At 39.0% G+C, this 15,171-nt stretch overlaps 1 protein-coding gene across 14 annotated transcripts in view; it reads left to right on the top strand.

Moving 5' to 3' along the window:
• Positions 1–4,991, top strand: part of LCOR (ligand dependent nuclear receptor corepressor) — a 71,628-nt gene extending 66,637 nt beyond the window's left edge. For all 14 annotated transcript variants that reach the window (XM_087872794.1, XM_087872798.1, XM_034439892.3 and 11 more), the window contains one exon: positions 16–4,991. In XM_087872794.1, coding sequence (XP_087728920.1) covers positions 16–4,696 — 4,681 coding nt within the window. In that variant the 3' untranslated portion in view covers positions 4,697–4,991. The remainder of the gene's footprint in view (positions 1–15) is intronic.
• Positions 4,992–15,171: the final 10,180 nt, after the last annotated feature.

Raw genomic sequence — 15,171 nt, 5'->3', positions numbered from 1 at the left:
TCTCTCTCTCTCTAGTGAGGAGACAGCACAGGCAGTAGCAATAGATTCTCTTGGCCAGCCGAAATCTCCATTGGAAAAAATTATGGTCAGACTCTGCGAATACCACCAGAAACACTTCGTCCGTGTCCTGAATGACATCTGCACTGAAGTACAAACAGGCTATGAAGGCCAGCAGTTATCTGGACCTGAAAACATGGATGTGTCTACTTGTAGTTCAGGGTGTAGCCAATATCATATTGAGAATCAGGAGCATGGAACTTCTTGCTCTGAGTCAAAACTCCCTCTATTGCTGGATGCAGAACAATCAGAGGCCCGTGGTTCTTTGCGAATACTATGCCATGCACTGAAACATGCTGTAGAACTGAAATCTACAGACAGAAGAGAAAATTGCAGTTCCGTCAGAAGAGATTTCCCTGAGCTTCCAACTATTAGAACAACTTCTATAAGTCCCAGAGATAGTCCCACTCAAGGGTACCTGACTGCCTCCAATACCCATCACTCTATTAAAAATCTGGAAGGGCAGACCTCTGCTACTGAGCAAGAGACGGGGACTAGAAAAGGTGAAGATGACAAAGATCAGATGCAAAGTAGAGGTTTACTGGGAGGCTATGTAGCTGTGAAAGCAACAAATGTAAACAATGAGGAGAATTTAGAGAATAGGATGGGTTCTTTGAAGAACCCTTTCAAAGCTTTCCCAGAGGAAACTCGAGAGACGGCTTTCACCGCTAGCTCTCCACGGAGAGCAGACAAAGAGAATGCCTTGCAGTGCAGCTCCAAAGCCTTTATGCACCAAGATACGGAAATCAATGACCAGGAAACAAGATCAAAGGTAGAGAATCACTATCTGGCTTCAGGGAAAAGCAAGGGAGTCTGCCACATGCATCCTGGTGACAAGACTCACATGGAGAATGCCAAAGACATTTGGCTGCCTATTAATTCCATGCCAGTAGTGCAGCACAAAACCACCAATGGGCACTCCCGAGTCAAGAGTATTTCAGCTTCTACTAAAAGTACACGTAAAAGCAAGAAGTCTTCAGGATTAAGAATAAATGATTATGATAATCAATATGATGTTGTCTATATTAGCCAACCAATTACAGAGTGTCACTATGAGAGCAAAAAGACAATATCAGCAAGAAAGACAGCAAGGAAGAGCACTCGTGGCTATTACTACAACGGTGAATGTTGTGAGCTTCCTACTATTCGCACCTTGGCCAAGACTCCGCATTCACAGGAGAATGGGAACGTCCTGGCTACAAGGCCTGAAGTGCTAACAAGTCCTATCCAGGGCATTTCTCTTCCAAGTGACAGCTACTTGGCTGCAGCTGAAGCTGTGGATAGCAATGATGATCAAAGATCTTCCACAGTGGCCCCTACTCAAGAAGATTCCTTCAATGAAATAAGAACTGAGCAATGCTCTTATGGAAGTATCTCTTCTGAGGTCAGTGTCCTCAAGCAGAGAGAAGCTAGTCTTGCTGAACAAGCTACCATGCCTGTTTCTCTATTTCCCCGCCCAGTTTTTCATTCAGATAAAGACAGCTTGTTTGTGTCTTCACTGCAGACCATGACTGTCTCTTTCCCTCAAGAGGATGAAGGGGACTTGCAAGACAGTACTGACATCGTGGAGGCACATAGCTCTGGCTCAGATTCGTATAACTGTAATAGATCTAAAGAAAATAGTGTCAATATAGCAGACTCTGTTGTACATCCTGTCTCAGAAGCTGCTAACGATAAATCAGCTTCTCTGTTCTTGGGAAATGTGACTATCCCAGAACCTCCTATTTTGATAGAGCCAGAAGCCCATGTTAGCATGGATCTGCTGATGCCTGAAGTATCAGCCAATAGCATGGACATGTTGCCTCCATTAGATGAGCCTGCTTCTGTTATAGATGTATCACCATCTATAGAACCCCCACTACTTTCCCCTATAGATTTGGCAGAACCCTCAGTAGTACCACCCGCTCTTGATGTTCTGGACCCTTGTATGACCTTTCCTTCAGAGATTCCCTGTATTTCCAACAGTGTATCACCTGCGCAGCTTGTTGCCAGCCCAAGGAGCATGTCTCCTGTAAGTCATCCTACCGGTGGGGTGCCTGAACTTCCTACTCATATTGACCAAGAACCTTCAGAGACTCTTTCTGAAGAATCTTCAGTGGTAGCAACTATCAAAATGAATGTGGAGCTCCCCCAGCTGCTTCCCAATTTAGAAGCAGCAAAGCTGCCTCTCAGTTTGGATTGTACTAACACACACGAAACCACTATTGAAAATTCCCAGAATTTGAAAGAAGGACTCTCTGTTGAATGTAAAAATGTGCTGCCCCTTGTGGCTGGCAATGAAGATAAGGGAGAGAAAAATGTAAATGATACAATAAACATCAGTGAGACCACCAAGTCTGATGAGGAACTGGAGGTTAATAGTGAAACTCCAGTAGAGCCCAAAACATCAGAAAAGGACAAGAAAGAGACTCCTTCCAAAACAAACATAGACAAAAAACGAAGGCGGGAGAAAAAACCCCACATTGTTTCGGATCGCTGTCTTCGAAGCCAGCAGTCTCTGGCGCCTACAGAAGACAGTTCTGAACAACCCTGTTCTTCCAATTCTGTTCAGTTTCCTCAGCTACAGATAAAGCTTTCTAAAAGTCCTGGTGCTAAGCGTTTTAAGAGAGAGGTACATCTTGATGGGGCAACATCTGTGTGTTTGCCTAATGACAGACACCATCAAACACTGCTAAATGATAGTAGCAAATCTACTGAACAGCAGGCAGATGATGAAAATGACATCACAATAAGGCAGACCTATAAGAAACTAATGGCAAAGGAATCTGTAATAGAGGGAAGCCAGAATGGAGAAGATAACAAAGATAAGCCAGCAGCAATGCTTGAAATTTGCTTAGAAGCCAATTCTGACAAGAGAAGTGTTCATGTTCCAACAGAGATGTCTGATAAAACCGAAAAGCAAGTAGATTTAAAGCCAGAAAGTTTAGAGAATTCTGATGGCCCTATGAATATAATTGAAGTATTGTCCAACCAGCATGAGACAAGTAGCTTCATATGTCCTGGTAGCAAGCATGCACAGCCAGAGAAGGCAATGAAATGCAAGAAACCAGCCTTACAGTTCTATAACTTGAGGCACACCCCTACTACAGCTCATGTGGTCACTGCCACAAGAAATACATCAGAAAAAACAATTGTACAAGCAAACTCTGACATCATGGCCACATCAGCAGATCCTGTTGTCATAGACGACCCAAATGCAAGAAATGAAAACTCTATTGATTTTAACAGCATGAAAGTACTTTCTGACAAGCCAAGATTTGTGGAATGGTGTGCTGAGGAAGACAACCAAGAACTCATCACTAACTTTAATACCCAATATATGAAGATCCAGAAAGGCTGGATTCAACTGGAGAAGGAGGCTCAGCCAGCTCCAAAGGTCAAGAATAAATCTGACAAGTTGAAAGAGATTTGGAAAAGCAAGAAGAGGACTCGAAAATTTAAAGGATCCACTGAAGTCCAGAAACTCTCCCCTGTTCAGATGCTTTTCATGAAGGGTTTTGATATATCTAATATCTGCAAATGGTTTATGGAGACAACTGAAACCAAATCTCTGGTCATTGTGAAGAAGTTGAACACACGTATCCCAGGAGACATTCCTCTCATGAAGCTTCCACTCCAAAAGGGTTCTTCTAGCGTCTACCCCAGTTCTCTCCAAGCAGAGCGTCTAAAGAAACACTTAAAGAAGTTTGCTGCTATGACCCCAGCAAAAAATACTATAAAGATCCAAAAGCTGTGGACCAGACTTCGAGAGAATGGTGACCAGACTGAGTCAGAGCAGATTGTCGGTCCAAAGCAGACACCTCCCTCTGAAGTCAGCTTGGCACAATGTATTGGACCCAAGAGCATCCAGCCTTCCCCTAGCATGCCGGTGCAGACAAGCTCACGGATCCTGAGGAAATATTCCAACTTGAGAGGCAAACTTCATGGATTCCATAGAGTGGTCAAACAGGAGAGGCATGACTGTGTGGCCAAGCAGCTCTTGGCCGAAAGCAGTTCAAGCAACAAGAGCATGTGCATTAAACCCTTGATGTCCCCCAAGTTGGCCCAGCAAGTGAAAGCCATCCAACTTCCTACTAAATCCACTCCGATTGAAAAAGGAGGAAAGGGGAAAAAAGGGAAAGGAAAGTTACAGGAGGACACCTCCGCTAAAAGCAGCCTTCAGCAAAGCAAAAAAAAGATACCGAATGAGAATATCAGGACACTGGCCATGCGGCAGTTGAGTCCTTCAAGCAAGGAAAGAATCTCTCTCAAGAAAGTCAGTAAAGTGAAGCAAGTGGGAGCTCCAACTACTAGGAAGCAGACAGCGGCAGGAAGAAATAATAAGCACACCTCTCAGAATGAGAAGTCAAAGAAACTTATTGACTCACGACCTGGGAAAAAAAAGTCTCCCACCCACATAGGGAAAGCCAGTACCAGTCAAAAAGCCAGCCTGCTTTCCAAGCAGCAAGGGCTTATGAAGGCTCTAAAGGAGAAAATGGTGCGAGATTCCCCCAGTCAGTCTCTTAAAAAGGCAAGCAGTGAGAAAGCTCTCACCAGATCAGTGAAACGAATTCAGGAGAACAAAACTCGGAGCAAGAGGAAGTTGAGGGCAAAGAAAGAATCTTCACCCAGCAAGCGCAGGCGGATGGATGCAAAGTAGCAACGTCTTGGGTAGGAAGTGTGTTATAGAAACTCTTCCTCTTTCTTTCAGTAGTTCCACTGCTGAACAGAGAAGGAGGGAGGGGCGCTTGGGTCTGGCTAAAGGCCATCTCCCTCTTGCTTTTTAAGGAGCCTTCGATTTGAGTTGCATCCGGAGGCGAACACCATTTTTTTATATCACGGAGAAAGAAAAGTTGAAAGTTCCTGGAGTTGAACTGGAAGCATGGCAGTTTCAGTTCAAAGTACAGTGCCTTATTTATCATGTTAGGAAACAAATAAATTAGTCTGCTTGATTTGAAGCTAGCAGTTTATGGGTTAATGCACATGCACTTGTACTGTAATGGAAAGAGAACCAACCACCTGTCATGCACATCCCACAGAGTTTGATGGCATGTCTGCTAAGGATCCTACAGAGCGTTTCCTTCCTTTTGTGCATTGTAGCATACTGACACTGTTTAATTTGTGCAGGGCATTATGAAGCCAAAACCCAAAGTTGTTTCCTCCTCTAATTATATTCTTTACTAGCAGGTTATAATGATGGATTTTATTATTAAGTTATTAATAATTACCTATGTGATGTAACTTTGGGCTTTAGGGTTTGGCTATAAGTTAGCCAGGTTTTGTGTAAAAAAAAATATTTTATGTTTTCAGTGATAGTCAGCCATGCTTGGCCTACCCAAGAAACTAGTCCTGTTGGATGAATGGAAAATGTTACCCTAAAATAGAGATTGCTTGCCTCCTTTAACATTTCTGTAAACCTTAAACACCTTAAAGGCTACTTTTTAAAATGCTGCCTCAATTTCTGCTGGAGTAATTCTGAAATGCATTTACCCCAAAATTCCTGGGATTTTTTTTGGGGGGGGGAATCCCTGTTTAAAATACTCCTGAATTCATAGGCATATTATGATGCTAAAATTAAGTATGGATCTCAGAGAAAAATATCTGTAAAGAAAAAGTATTGGAAGGTGCTCCTTGTCAGAGAACTTTCATTGCTGAAGATTTTTAAAATTTCTTTACTATGAAGTTTCTGCAAGTTTCTTTTCTATAGACTTCTTCAGATATCTGAAGGCTTTTTAAAAAGTAAAAACATGACAATGCTGGTTGTGAATAAAGTAGCAGCTGGAACTTTCTGGTACTTTCACAAATGTATGGGTTGCAACTTAACATGAAGTAAATTTCTTTCTGCCTTCCCCCAAGAAGATGTAGGCTCACCGATTATTCATTAACTTTATATGCAAGTTGCCTGGCTTTACCTTCAAAGTTTAATTTGTGTATTATATAAAGATAAAGGTGTCATCTTTCTTTAAAGAAGTCATTCCTATGAGAATACAATGTACTTAAAATGCAATAGTCACTTTTCCAGTTCAGACATTTGTTTTGGATCGAATAAGAAGGGAAGCAATGTTTTCTCAAAAGAAAACATCCTGTCTTGTGCTGCTCATTTGGGAGGTAACAGTGACTCCTTTTGCTCTGAGGCTGGAGAAGAAAGGTAAGGACCAGCTTTTTATTTTATTTTTGTAGCTCTCACTAAGCCACAACAAAGGCCTAGATAATTGCTTAGAAACTTGTGCAGACCTCCTCATGTTTGCCATGTTTGACTCCTGAGAGCTTCCTGTGAAGGCCTTCAGATAGTTTGACCTTTCAGAATAGCTTGCCATGGATACCAGATGAGATCAACAAACTCAAACATCTTTATGCATTATTGTATTAACTAGCCTGAACCAGTTTTTCCAAGCGGTGAGGGGGTTATTGAATATAAGATAAACTTTGGGGAGAATGAAGGTGTGAGGAAATTGATTTTTTTTAAAGGATAGAGTACATTAGCATTTCTATTCTTATACCAAAGCTCATTACTGCAGGCAGAAAATTGATAATTACCATACCTATTGTACAGTTCCTAATTGATCAAGGAAATTGAAATTTGGCATCTGAAAATGTAAAGCCCTGTTGCTCGCCCGCTTACTCAAGTCTGTGACTTGAGAGGGTGCCCTAAAGCTACAAGACATATCAGGGTGGACCCATTTTTATATAATATTTTTAAATCATTTGATTTTTAACTTCTCTTTCCATTTAAATCACGATGTATAAAATTAATTGTTGTAAGCATCAGGTTAGTCTTAATATTCTCTGTAAAGATTCATATGAATTTGTCTGGTTGCTATTTTAATTGTAAATATCAAATGTGCTAGACATTCCACCAGGAGTATTAAAAATATTTAAGGAAATGTGTGAGCACATGCATGTGTGTGTAATGGCAAGGGGTTGCAAAAATCTTTTTTTCCCCAACTTTACATGATTACATTCAGATATGCATTCAACTTCCTGCTCCCTCTGCCCAGGGCTGCTTCCTAACAAACTGCTGGGTAGTTGGGGCTTTTTGTGGTACATCACTTTAAGCTAAGTGATTCTGATTTAGATCTCTGCTAATAAAATCTTTCTACAATTTGTGCTGTCCAATTTCTTGTGTGGTCTAGAGTCTAAATGTTCCTTATGTAAGCATTATGTAACATGCATCAGCTTCAAATCCACCCTGTTTTGCTCTAATCTGCTGCCCATACAATGTTGCATAACTCTGAGAAATCAATTGGTTGCCAGGCCCAGAGTTGCTGATAGTTTTAGTTCAGCTTCTTACTATTTTTAGGAGAAGGCCATACCATCCTACACTTCAGCAGTCTTGGCTGCCAACTGGACATGCCTTTTCTTTATATACAATCAAAATATTAGAAGCAAGAGATTAACCAAGCAGTTCAAAATAGTTTAGGTAGTTTTTAAAAAAATATATGCAGCTTGGTATAGAGAGCTAACAAGTCTTGAGATAAAAGAAAACAAAGTATTATCTAATTGGAAGACAGTGCTCTGTGCTTCAGTCCCAGTGACACTCAGTTTTATTTATTTATTTATTTTATTAAATTTCTATACCGCCCTTCTCCCGAAGGACTCAGGGCGGTGAACAGCCAGAAGATAAAACACAGAGATACAAAATTTAAAATAGATTAAAACGAATTAAATAATTTGGCTGAATTTTAAAATACCCCATAATTAAACAGATTAAAATTTGTGTTTAAAATTTAAATTTAAAAAGGAGAAGATTTAGGCCAGGCCAGCTCGATGAAATAAAAATGTTTTAAGCGCGCGACGGAAGGTGCGAATATCCGGGATCCTCCGTATCTCCGGGGGGAGCTCGTTCCAGATCGTAGGTGCCCCCACAGAAAAGGCTCTCCCCCTAGGGGCCGCCAGTCGACATTGTTTGGCTGACGGCACCTGGAGGAGCCCCTCTCTATGGGAGCATACTGGCCAGTGGGAGGCTATTGGTGGTAGCAGGCGGTCCCGTAGATAACCAGGTCCTAAGCCATGGAGCTCTTTAAAGGTGGTAACGAGAACCTTGAAGCGCACTCGGAAGACCACCGGGAGCCAGTGCAGCTCGCGCAGGAGAGGTGTTACATGGGAGCTCCACGTTGCTCCCATAACCACCCGCGCGGCCGCACTCTGCACCAGTTGGAGCCTCGGAGTGCACCTCAAGGGGAGCCCCATGTAGAGAGCGTTACAATAGTCCAGACGAGTTCTGGCAAAGTTCATACCTGGCAAAGATGTTGAGCCTCTAATATTCAAGTATCTTTTTAAGAGTTCCTTGAGATGTCCTTCAGAACACTTCTTTTTTGACACTCAAGTCTCTTCATTAAAATGACCTTTGAAACTTGGCTTGTGCTATTGCTGGGTTTTCTTTTAGAAACTACAGGACTTAATTATGTGCCTTGCATTCTATTGTGAACATTTTACCTTTCCCCCATCTAATAGATATTAGGTATGTAAGGTGCAGTTTCACGTTCCGATTACCATAGGAAAAATCCCCCAAACCTGTCCTGTTGTTTGGCTTTTATCATATTTGTATCTTATCCTTCTTACTGTGGTCTTTTTCTTTGTCTGTCCATAATTCTTCCAACTGGCATGCTTCCGTTCTCTCTTAGTAATCCTACTCTTAGCCAAACTCTTGATGCTTTGCGGTTGGGCATGCTGTTACATTCAGTAGTTTCTAGCAATAGCTATATAGAACAGCTTAAACTCATGTAGTTTATGAAGTGAAGAATTGCACCTTCACATCTCTGTGCATAACAGTAACCTCTATAACAATTGGAGCACTCACTTTTCTCTGTTAATGGCTTTTTTTTCCATCTTGTCAAACACATATTCTCAACATGTATATGCTTTTACTTTGAAATAATAATAATGATGATGAACTGGAGAAAATCATAAAATATAAAGACCTGCAAAAAAAAGTAGAACAATTCTAGCAAAAGAAAACATCAATAGTACTAATAGTAGTAAGCTCCTTGGGTGCAATTCCAAAACATCCAGAGAGCCATTTGAGAACCATTGACATTCATAAAATCACCAACAATCAGTTGCAAAAGATAGTTGTACAGATAGTCCTTGACTTATAACCACAGTGGCCTGGATCTTTGGCTGTAAGCCATTATAGTCATAAATTGAGGTACCATGTGACCAGAATTGATTTTACAGCCATTTTTACCAGGTCATTGAGTCACCATGGTTGTTATTTGGCTATTCAGCAAACCACATAGTTGTAAGTGTGAACTCATTTTATCTGATGAGCATTTTTTGCCTGAAGATGGCAAAAGAGTTGCAAAACATGATCATGTGAATATGGGACAGGGCAACTGGTTATAAATGCAAGCCACATGCCAAGTGCCTGAAATGTGATCACATGACTGGAAGAGGTGATGCATCAGTTGTAACTATTAGGATAGAAGTAACATTTTTTAAAAAAATCTGTGATAACTTCAAACAGTTGTTAAGTGACCACTCGTACGTTAAAGACTACCTATATTTGGAACAGCTTACATACTGCAACAGTTCCTTTTAATAAAATTAAACAATATTTGCCTATCTCAGTCTGAGAAGAATTGAATAGATGAACAAAAGGGTTGTTGTTTTTTGCATTTACCCAAGGGACTGCAGAATACTTATTTTAGGATAATCTCAGGAGTTTCAAATTTGCATTGAGAGTAAACTCTTCTCTTCTTTAAAAGCTTGTTTTTTGAGCAGGCTTCCTAAATAATTAAAAATGAATGATTTTTCTAACATGTATGTAATCATTTGCATAAATAACTCTTTACATTGCTATCAAAAATTTCCAAGTGTGTGTGTATGCATTACATTGAAATGCAATTGAATATAGACATATATGTATATGTGTGTGTAGTACAGACACATGGACATGATGCTGTGTTTGCCCAGCATCTGGCTAGAGATTAAAATGCTTTCCTAGGTGCAGGATAAATTCTGCCTTTCTCCCTAGGTAGTCACAAAATGGAAGAATAATAATGTAAATATAAATAGTTTTAAATATTTATTTCCTGTATTTTGTGCTGACAAGTCTCAGGAGTTCTGTTGGTTTGCAATATTATAGAAAGGTGGTGGTATTTTAAAAAAAATAATAATAAAGGCATGTTTCCTACTGCAAATAGCATTAAACAGAAGAACTGTCAACTGGTCTGGAATTTATGCTGCAAAATCAAATTCCAGATCTTACTGAGATGTAAGCCTGTGCATGGGCTAAATATCTCACACTCGTCATTAAATATTCCTTTATGTTAAAACCAACACCTTTAATACAGAAATCTTGATATTAAGCATTATAAAACCATTATAGACTACATTCTGCATTAGCACAAGTGCTGTGTTATAGTAGACAGGAATTAAAATTCTTAAAACTTTCAGGCTGAATTGAGAATAGCACAGACACAGACTGACCATCTCTGTAAAAGCTACATCAAATGGATTCAAAGCATGATATGATAGGGTTTTTTTTTTTCCTCGTTTTTTTTTTCTTCTGTGGAAGTGACTTGAAAATTCAACTTGAGCACAGTTCTTTGAAAACTGCTTGGTCACGTGCACTTTTAGGCACAGCACTTGAAAGCAATAAGAATTCTAGTAATAAAGTTTTTTGTGAAAAAAATGGCATATGAGCGGCCGTATGCCTATGTATGCATGTCTCAGTAAAGCCTGCTTCTCTTCAGTGGTCTTGCCACCTAAAGAAAGAAACATCTTATGTTTCAGTCTTACTGCATGTTTGGGCATCATCACAGGGAATAACTGGCAATCCAGAATAAATGTATTGATTGGGGATATGGACTCAGGGATAGTGAATAAAAGGAGATTTTACTAGAAGTTGGGGGGGCGGGGGGTGGCAGGGTGGCAGTGGCACATATGAGGAATGTTTGTTTGCTTTCTATCATTTGCAGCTGATTCTTGTCAATTCTTATTCTCACTCCAAATCTTGAGCTGCTGCGTTGAGCTAGGTCCTATTTTTTTGGCCTCTTTATTTTTATTTTATTTCTTGGATCATACTTTTATATTCCCTAGTTCCTCTCTCTTAACACTCCTTAGGTCGCACTATGCTATTTAAGATATCATTCTCTTTTATTTGATAATTATTTTTATGGGATTGTGTGGATATTCCTAAGCGTGTGATTTTCATGTGCTTTGGGCTGTTGAAAATGCTTGCTCCATTCTTCTTTCTGGAAATCTATTAGTTGCCTGTTTTAAGACATAATCCTATATGTAGCTCCTTTTTGCTAATTCTTGCACCCACTTTCTGCTATCCAGAAATTTAACTCCTGCCTGCATTTGTTGTTAATGTCTTCACTTCTCTTACAAAGTTGCTACAGGAGGTTTAGTATAGGGAGCAGGCTTCTAACCTTCTGCAATCATTTTATTTTCCAATAGCATACCTGAAAACTTGGGGGGGGGAGTTCAATGAGCCCTCATCAATGTCTTGCACTCAACAAGCAAACAAATGCATTTGGCAATTTTATATTCTATGCATTAATTTATATTCCTTCCTCTCACAAAGGTTTTTATTTCTTTATCCAAAGCAGTCCTTTCTATCCCATCTCAAGAATCATGTATGGGGATATCTCCTCCCCATGTTTGACCAGCCTGATATTGTCATCCAAACCCTACATACGATAAGTAGCATTTTTGGAAGGGTTTGATTGTAGATCCTTTTCTTCTCTTCAGGGCACAGGAAAATGCTGTGATGTTAGGAGAAGAATGTGTCTGTTGTGTATTGTTGGTTAAAATGTGTCATTAGATAATGGTTATATACCTCATCTGAAGAACATTTTAAATGTATATAAAAGGTAATTCTCAGTTGCTTTCCAGTAATTCATAAACCTATAACAGCTAGGGCTATTTTACCATTGAAATTGTATCAATTGTGTCAGCTTCATACTTGTGTGTGTCTGTTATTTCTTTGACTAACCAATGGAAAGTGATTTAATCCTTTTATCTTTTTTCTGTGCTGCTTTCTTTTATGCATTGTGACGGACTCTATGTACTCCATGGGTCCTTATTTTATTGCAGCTTATTAAACTTTTTAAAATGTCAGCACTGGTGTGGTGTGATGAAGTTTAATATAAAAATTTTTAAGCCATGGTCCACAATTCACTAGTGTTTCACAAGTTTTTTTTAGCCGATTGATGGAAGATCAAGCTGATTATCAATTTCAATGGCTATTTTGAGATACCAGTTGCAGTGAATACACCAGATATTGAATCTTTGAAAAATCAGAAGTGCTTGATAATATTTCTTTGTTAATTATAACCCCCACTTTAATATATGAAACTAAAGCAGCCCATCTCTCACCTGGCTTCATTTTATTGGTGGAGATTATAGAGACAATTGTAGTAATGAAGAAATAGCTATCAAAATCCTGAGGAAAGCTGAACATAAGCAGAGCTTTTGACTCTGCTGCTTGGACATTCTGGAAGTTATAGTCAAAATATTTTGACTATACCAGATCAGGGAAGACTGGTCCAACGCATGCTTATTCAAGACCTGTTTCAATGTCAACTCTTTTTCTTCTGCTTTTTTTTTTTTTACTTAAGTATTCCTTCCTATTTGATCCACCACTTCATTAGGTTAAATTCTACAATGTGAAAGGTAGACCTCAACTTACGACCGCAATTGAGCCCAAAATTTCTGTTGCTACGTGAGACAGTTGTTAAGTGAGCTTTGTCCCATTTTATGACCTTTCTTGTCACATTATTCAGTGAATCATTCCAGTTATTAAGTTAATAACAAGGTCATTAGTGAACCTGGCTTCTCTGTTGACTCTGCTTGTCAGGTGGTCACAAAAAGTGATCACATGACCCCTGCGGGACACTGCAACCATCATAAACATTAGTCAGTTGCCAAGTGTCTGAATTTTGATCACACGACCACAGGGATGCTGCAACACTTATACGTGTGAAAAAGGGTCATAAGCTACTTTTTCAGTGCTATTGTAACATTGAACAGTCATTAAATGAATTATTGTAAGTCGAGAACTACCTGTATGTAGATATTTTTCTCCCCTGCCTTAGCACTGCTGCCTACATGAGGTGTCTTATATCTCACTGCTCCTATCTCCATGCCGAACATTGGACAAGAGTTAAGAGAGAATTGCTAACTTCTTACAGCTCACTGCTGAGTAAATCACCTCTCCCTCTCCCTTCAGAGTTATGGCAATAGTTAAGTCAGAAGGCTAAGTGGTAATAGAAATACTAAGCCAGAAATGGGCTCTCTTACAATTCTCATGCTGGTGTTTCACTTTGGTCTAAAATAAGAACAGAATGTAATAAAATCCTTCAATATTGAATATCCAGTATGCTAATTTTTGCAATTTATGTCCAAATGATGCAAATATTTTTTCTATTGTTTTCAAGTTTCAAAAAGGGCACATTTTTCCTTTTTTTTTCTTTTGTAAGAATAATGTGACAGTTTTCCAAGATCTTTTCAGCTTATGAGATCAAAACCAAGTAGAAAAATAAATGTTGCATAAACTATATTAAAATACTTTTTTTAAAAAAAGAGCAAATATATTGCATGCATAAATGCCAGGCACATTTGCATGGATGCATTGTATACATCAAAGAACAAAAGCAGGATGTATGAAAACCTGCTGCAAAGTTGATTTGTGAAAAGTGATACAATGATACATGTGTTTATAGTGGATTCAAGTCATTCTTAACTCATGAAACTGCTCAGGTAAGTCCACACATTGTTTTTTTGGCTACATCTTTAAAAGTGGTTTGCCACTGTCATCTTCCAAAGGTGGAAAAAGATTGGTACAGGTCAGGGGTGGGTTCTACTTACCTTTACTACCGGTTCACAACGGAATGTGCAGAAGAAGCTTCTGCACATGGGCAGTTCGTCAATTATGACATGTGGGCGGAACCTCCAGCCGCTTTTACTACTGGTTCTAAAGAACCGGACAGAACCAGGAGCAACCCACCACTAGTACAGGTGACTTCTAATTGCTACACCTTAATTGCTGGTACCTTAATTGCTACACCAACTTGGTATGCATACATGCATGCCTACACACATATAATAGAGGCTGTATAATTAGAAGGCAGAGGAATAACAAATTTGATTTTATTGACTGGAATTTTCAGTCTATTGTTTCCTGTTTTGGGTAGAAAGGAGAGACAGATTCTTATTGAAGTAAATATGTGGAATCCACTAATCTATTTTTCTTTGTTTCCTATTAAAAAGCAGCAGGATTGGGTGACAAAGAAGTACTCCTCCATCATATAATGAGGAAAACTCATCATTTTGACATTTTTCTTAGAAAACTGAACACAGCATATTTTACTTGGACAACCATTATAGGAGTTGGAAGATGACACATATTTTGTTACAGACAGAGATGGTTAGTTTCATGTCTCTGATTGAATTAATGTTATCTTCCCATGTGAAAAATCACAAACTACTTTTTTCAAAATCTATAACAAGATTGCTGCTCTAAAGAAGGTATATGTATAAAGGAGTATGTTAGCTTACATAAGCAAGGCAGTTCACATGATTATTCAGGTGTGGCATTGATTAGACTGTTGGGACACCAAAAGTATTGTTTTCAATAATGTTCATACAAAGCTTAGTACAATTTTCAAATGCAGAGGTTAGTGAGACACCATTGCTTCACCAGTTTAAAAAGTCAGTACTAATCTGAATTAAGGAATTGTGCTTTGACAGTCTTATAAGTACCAAATGACATGGGAATCCTTAGAAAGGGAAGAAGACAAAGAATCACATTATTTTTGTTGATTTCAAATAAATCCATTCCAGACTTTGACTCATATTATGACCAAAGAATGTATTAAATGAAAATTATGAGAGTTGAGGCCCATATTTCTAAGTGTATATACAGAATGGAGGGTGAGTTGGTCATAATCAGCTAAATTTAGGCATGTAAGCATGATCAAATGTCACTTTGTTTATTCAAACATATGTCTTATGTATTGCATTGGCAAACACGGTGTACAAATTCAGACATGATATTCTGTAGATTCTAATGGTTACCATTAGAAATAGGAAGTCGTTAAAAAAGTTAAGAGCCCTAGGTATATATTTTGTGTCATCCTAAAAGTTCAAAAGTTTCATTTTCTCAGTAAGAAAAAGAATACAATT

Source organism: Pantherophis guttatus, chromosome 6 (genome assembly GCF_059756535.1).
Source record: "Pantherophis guttatus breed Tessera chromosome 6, ASM5975653v1, whole genome shotgun sequence".
Classification (NCBI taxonomy): domain Eukaryota; kingdom Metazoa; phylum Chordata; class Lepidosauria; order Squamata; family Colubridae; genus Pantherophis; species Pantherophis guttatus.
Note: the sequence above shows the minus strand (reverse complement) of the source record. Positions and strands in the feature narration are given on the sequence as shown.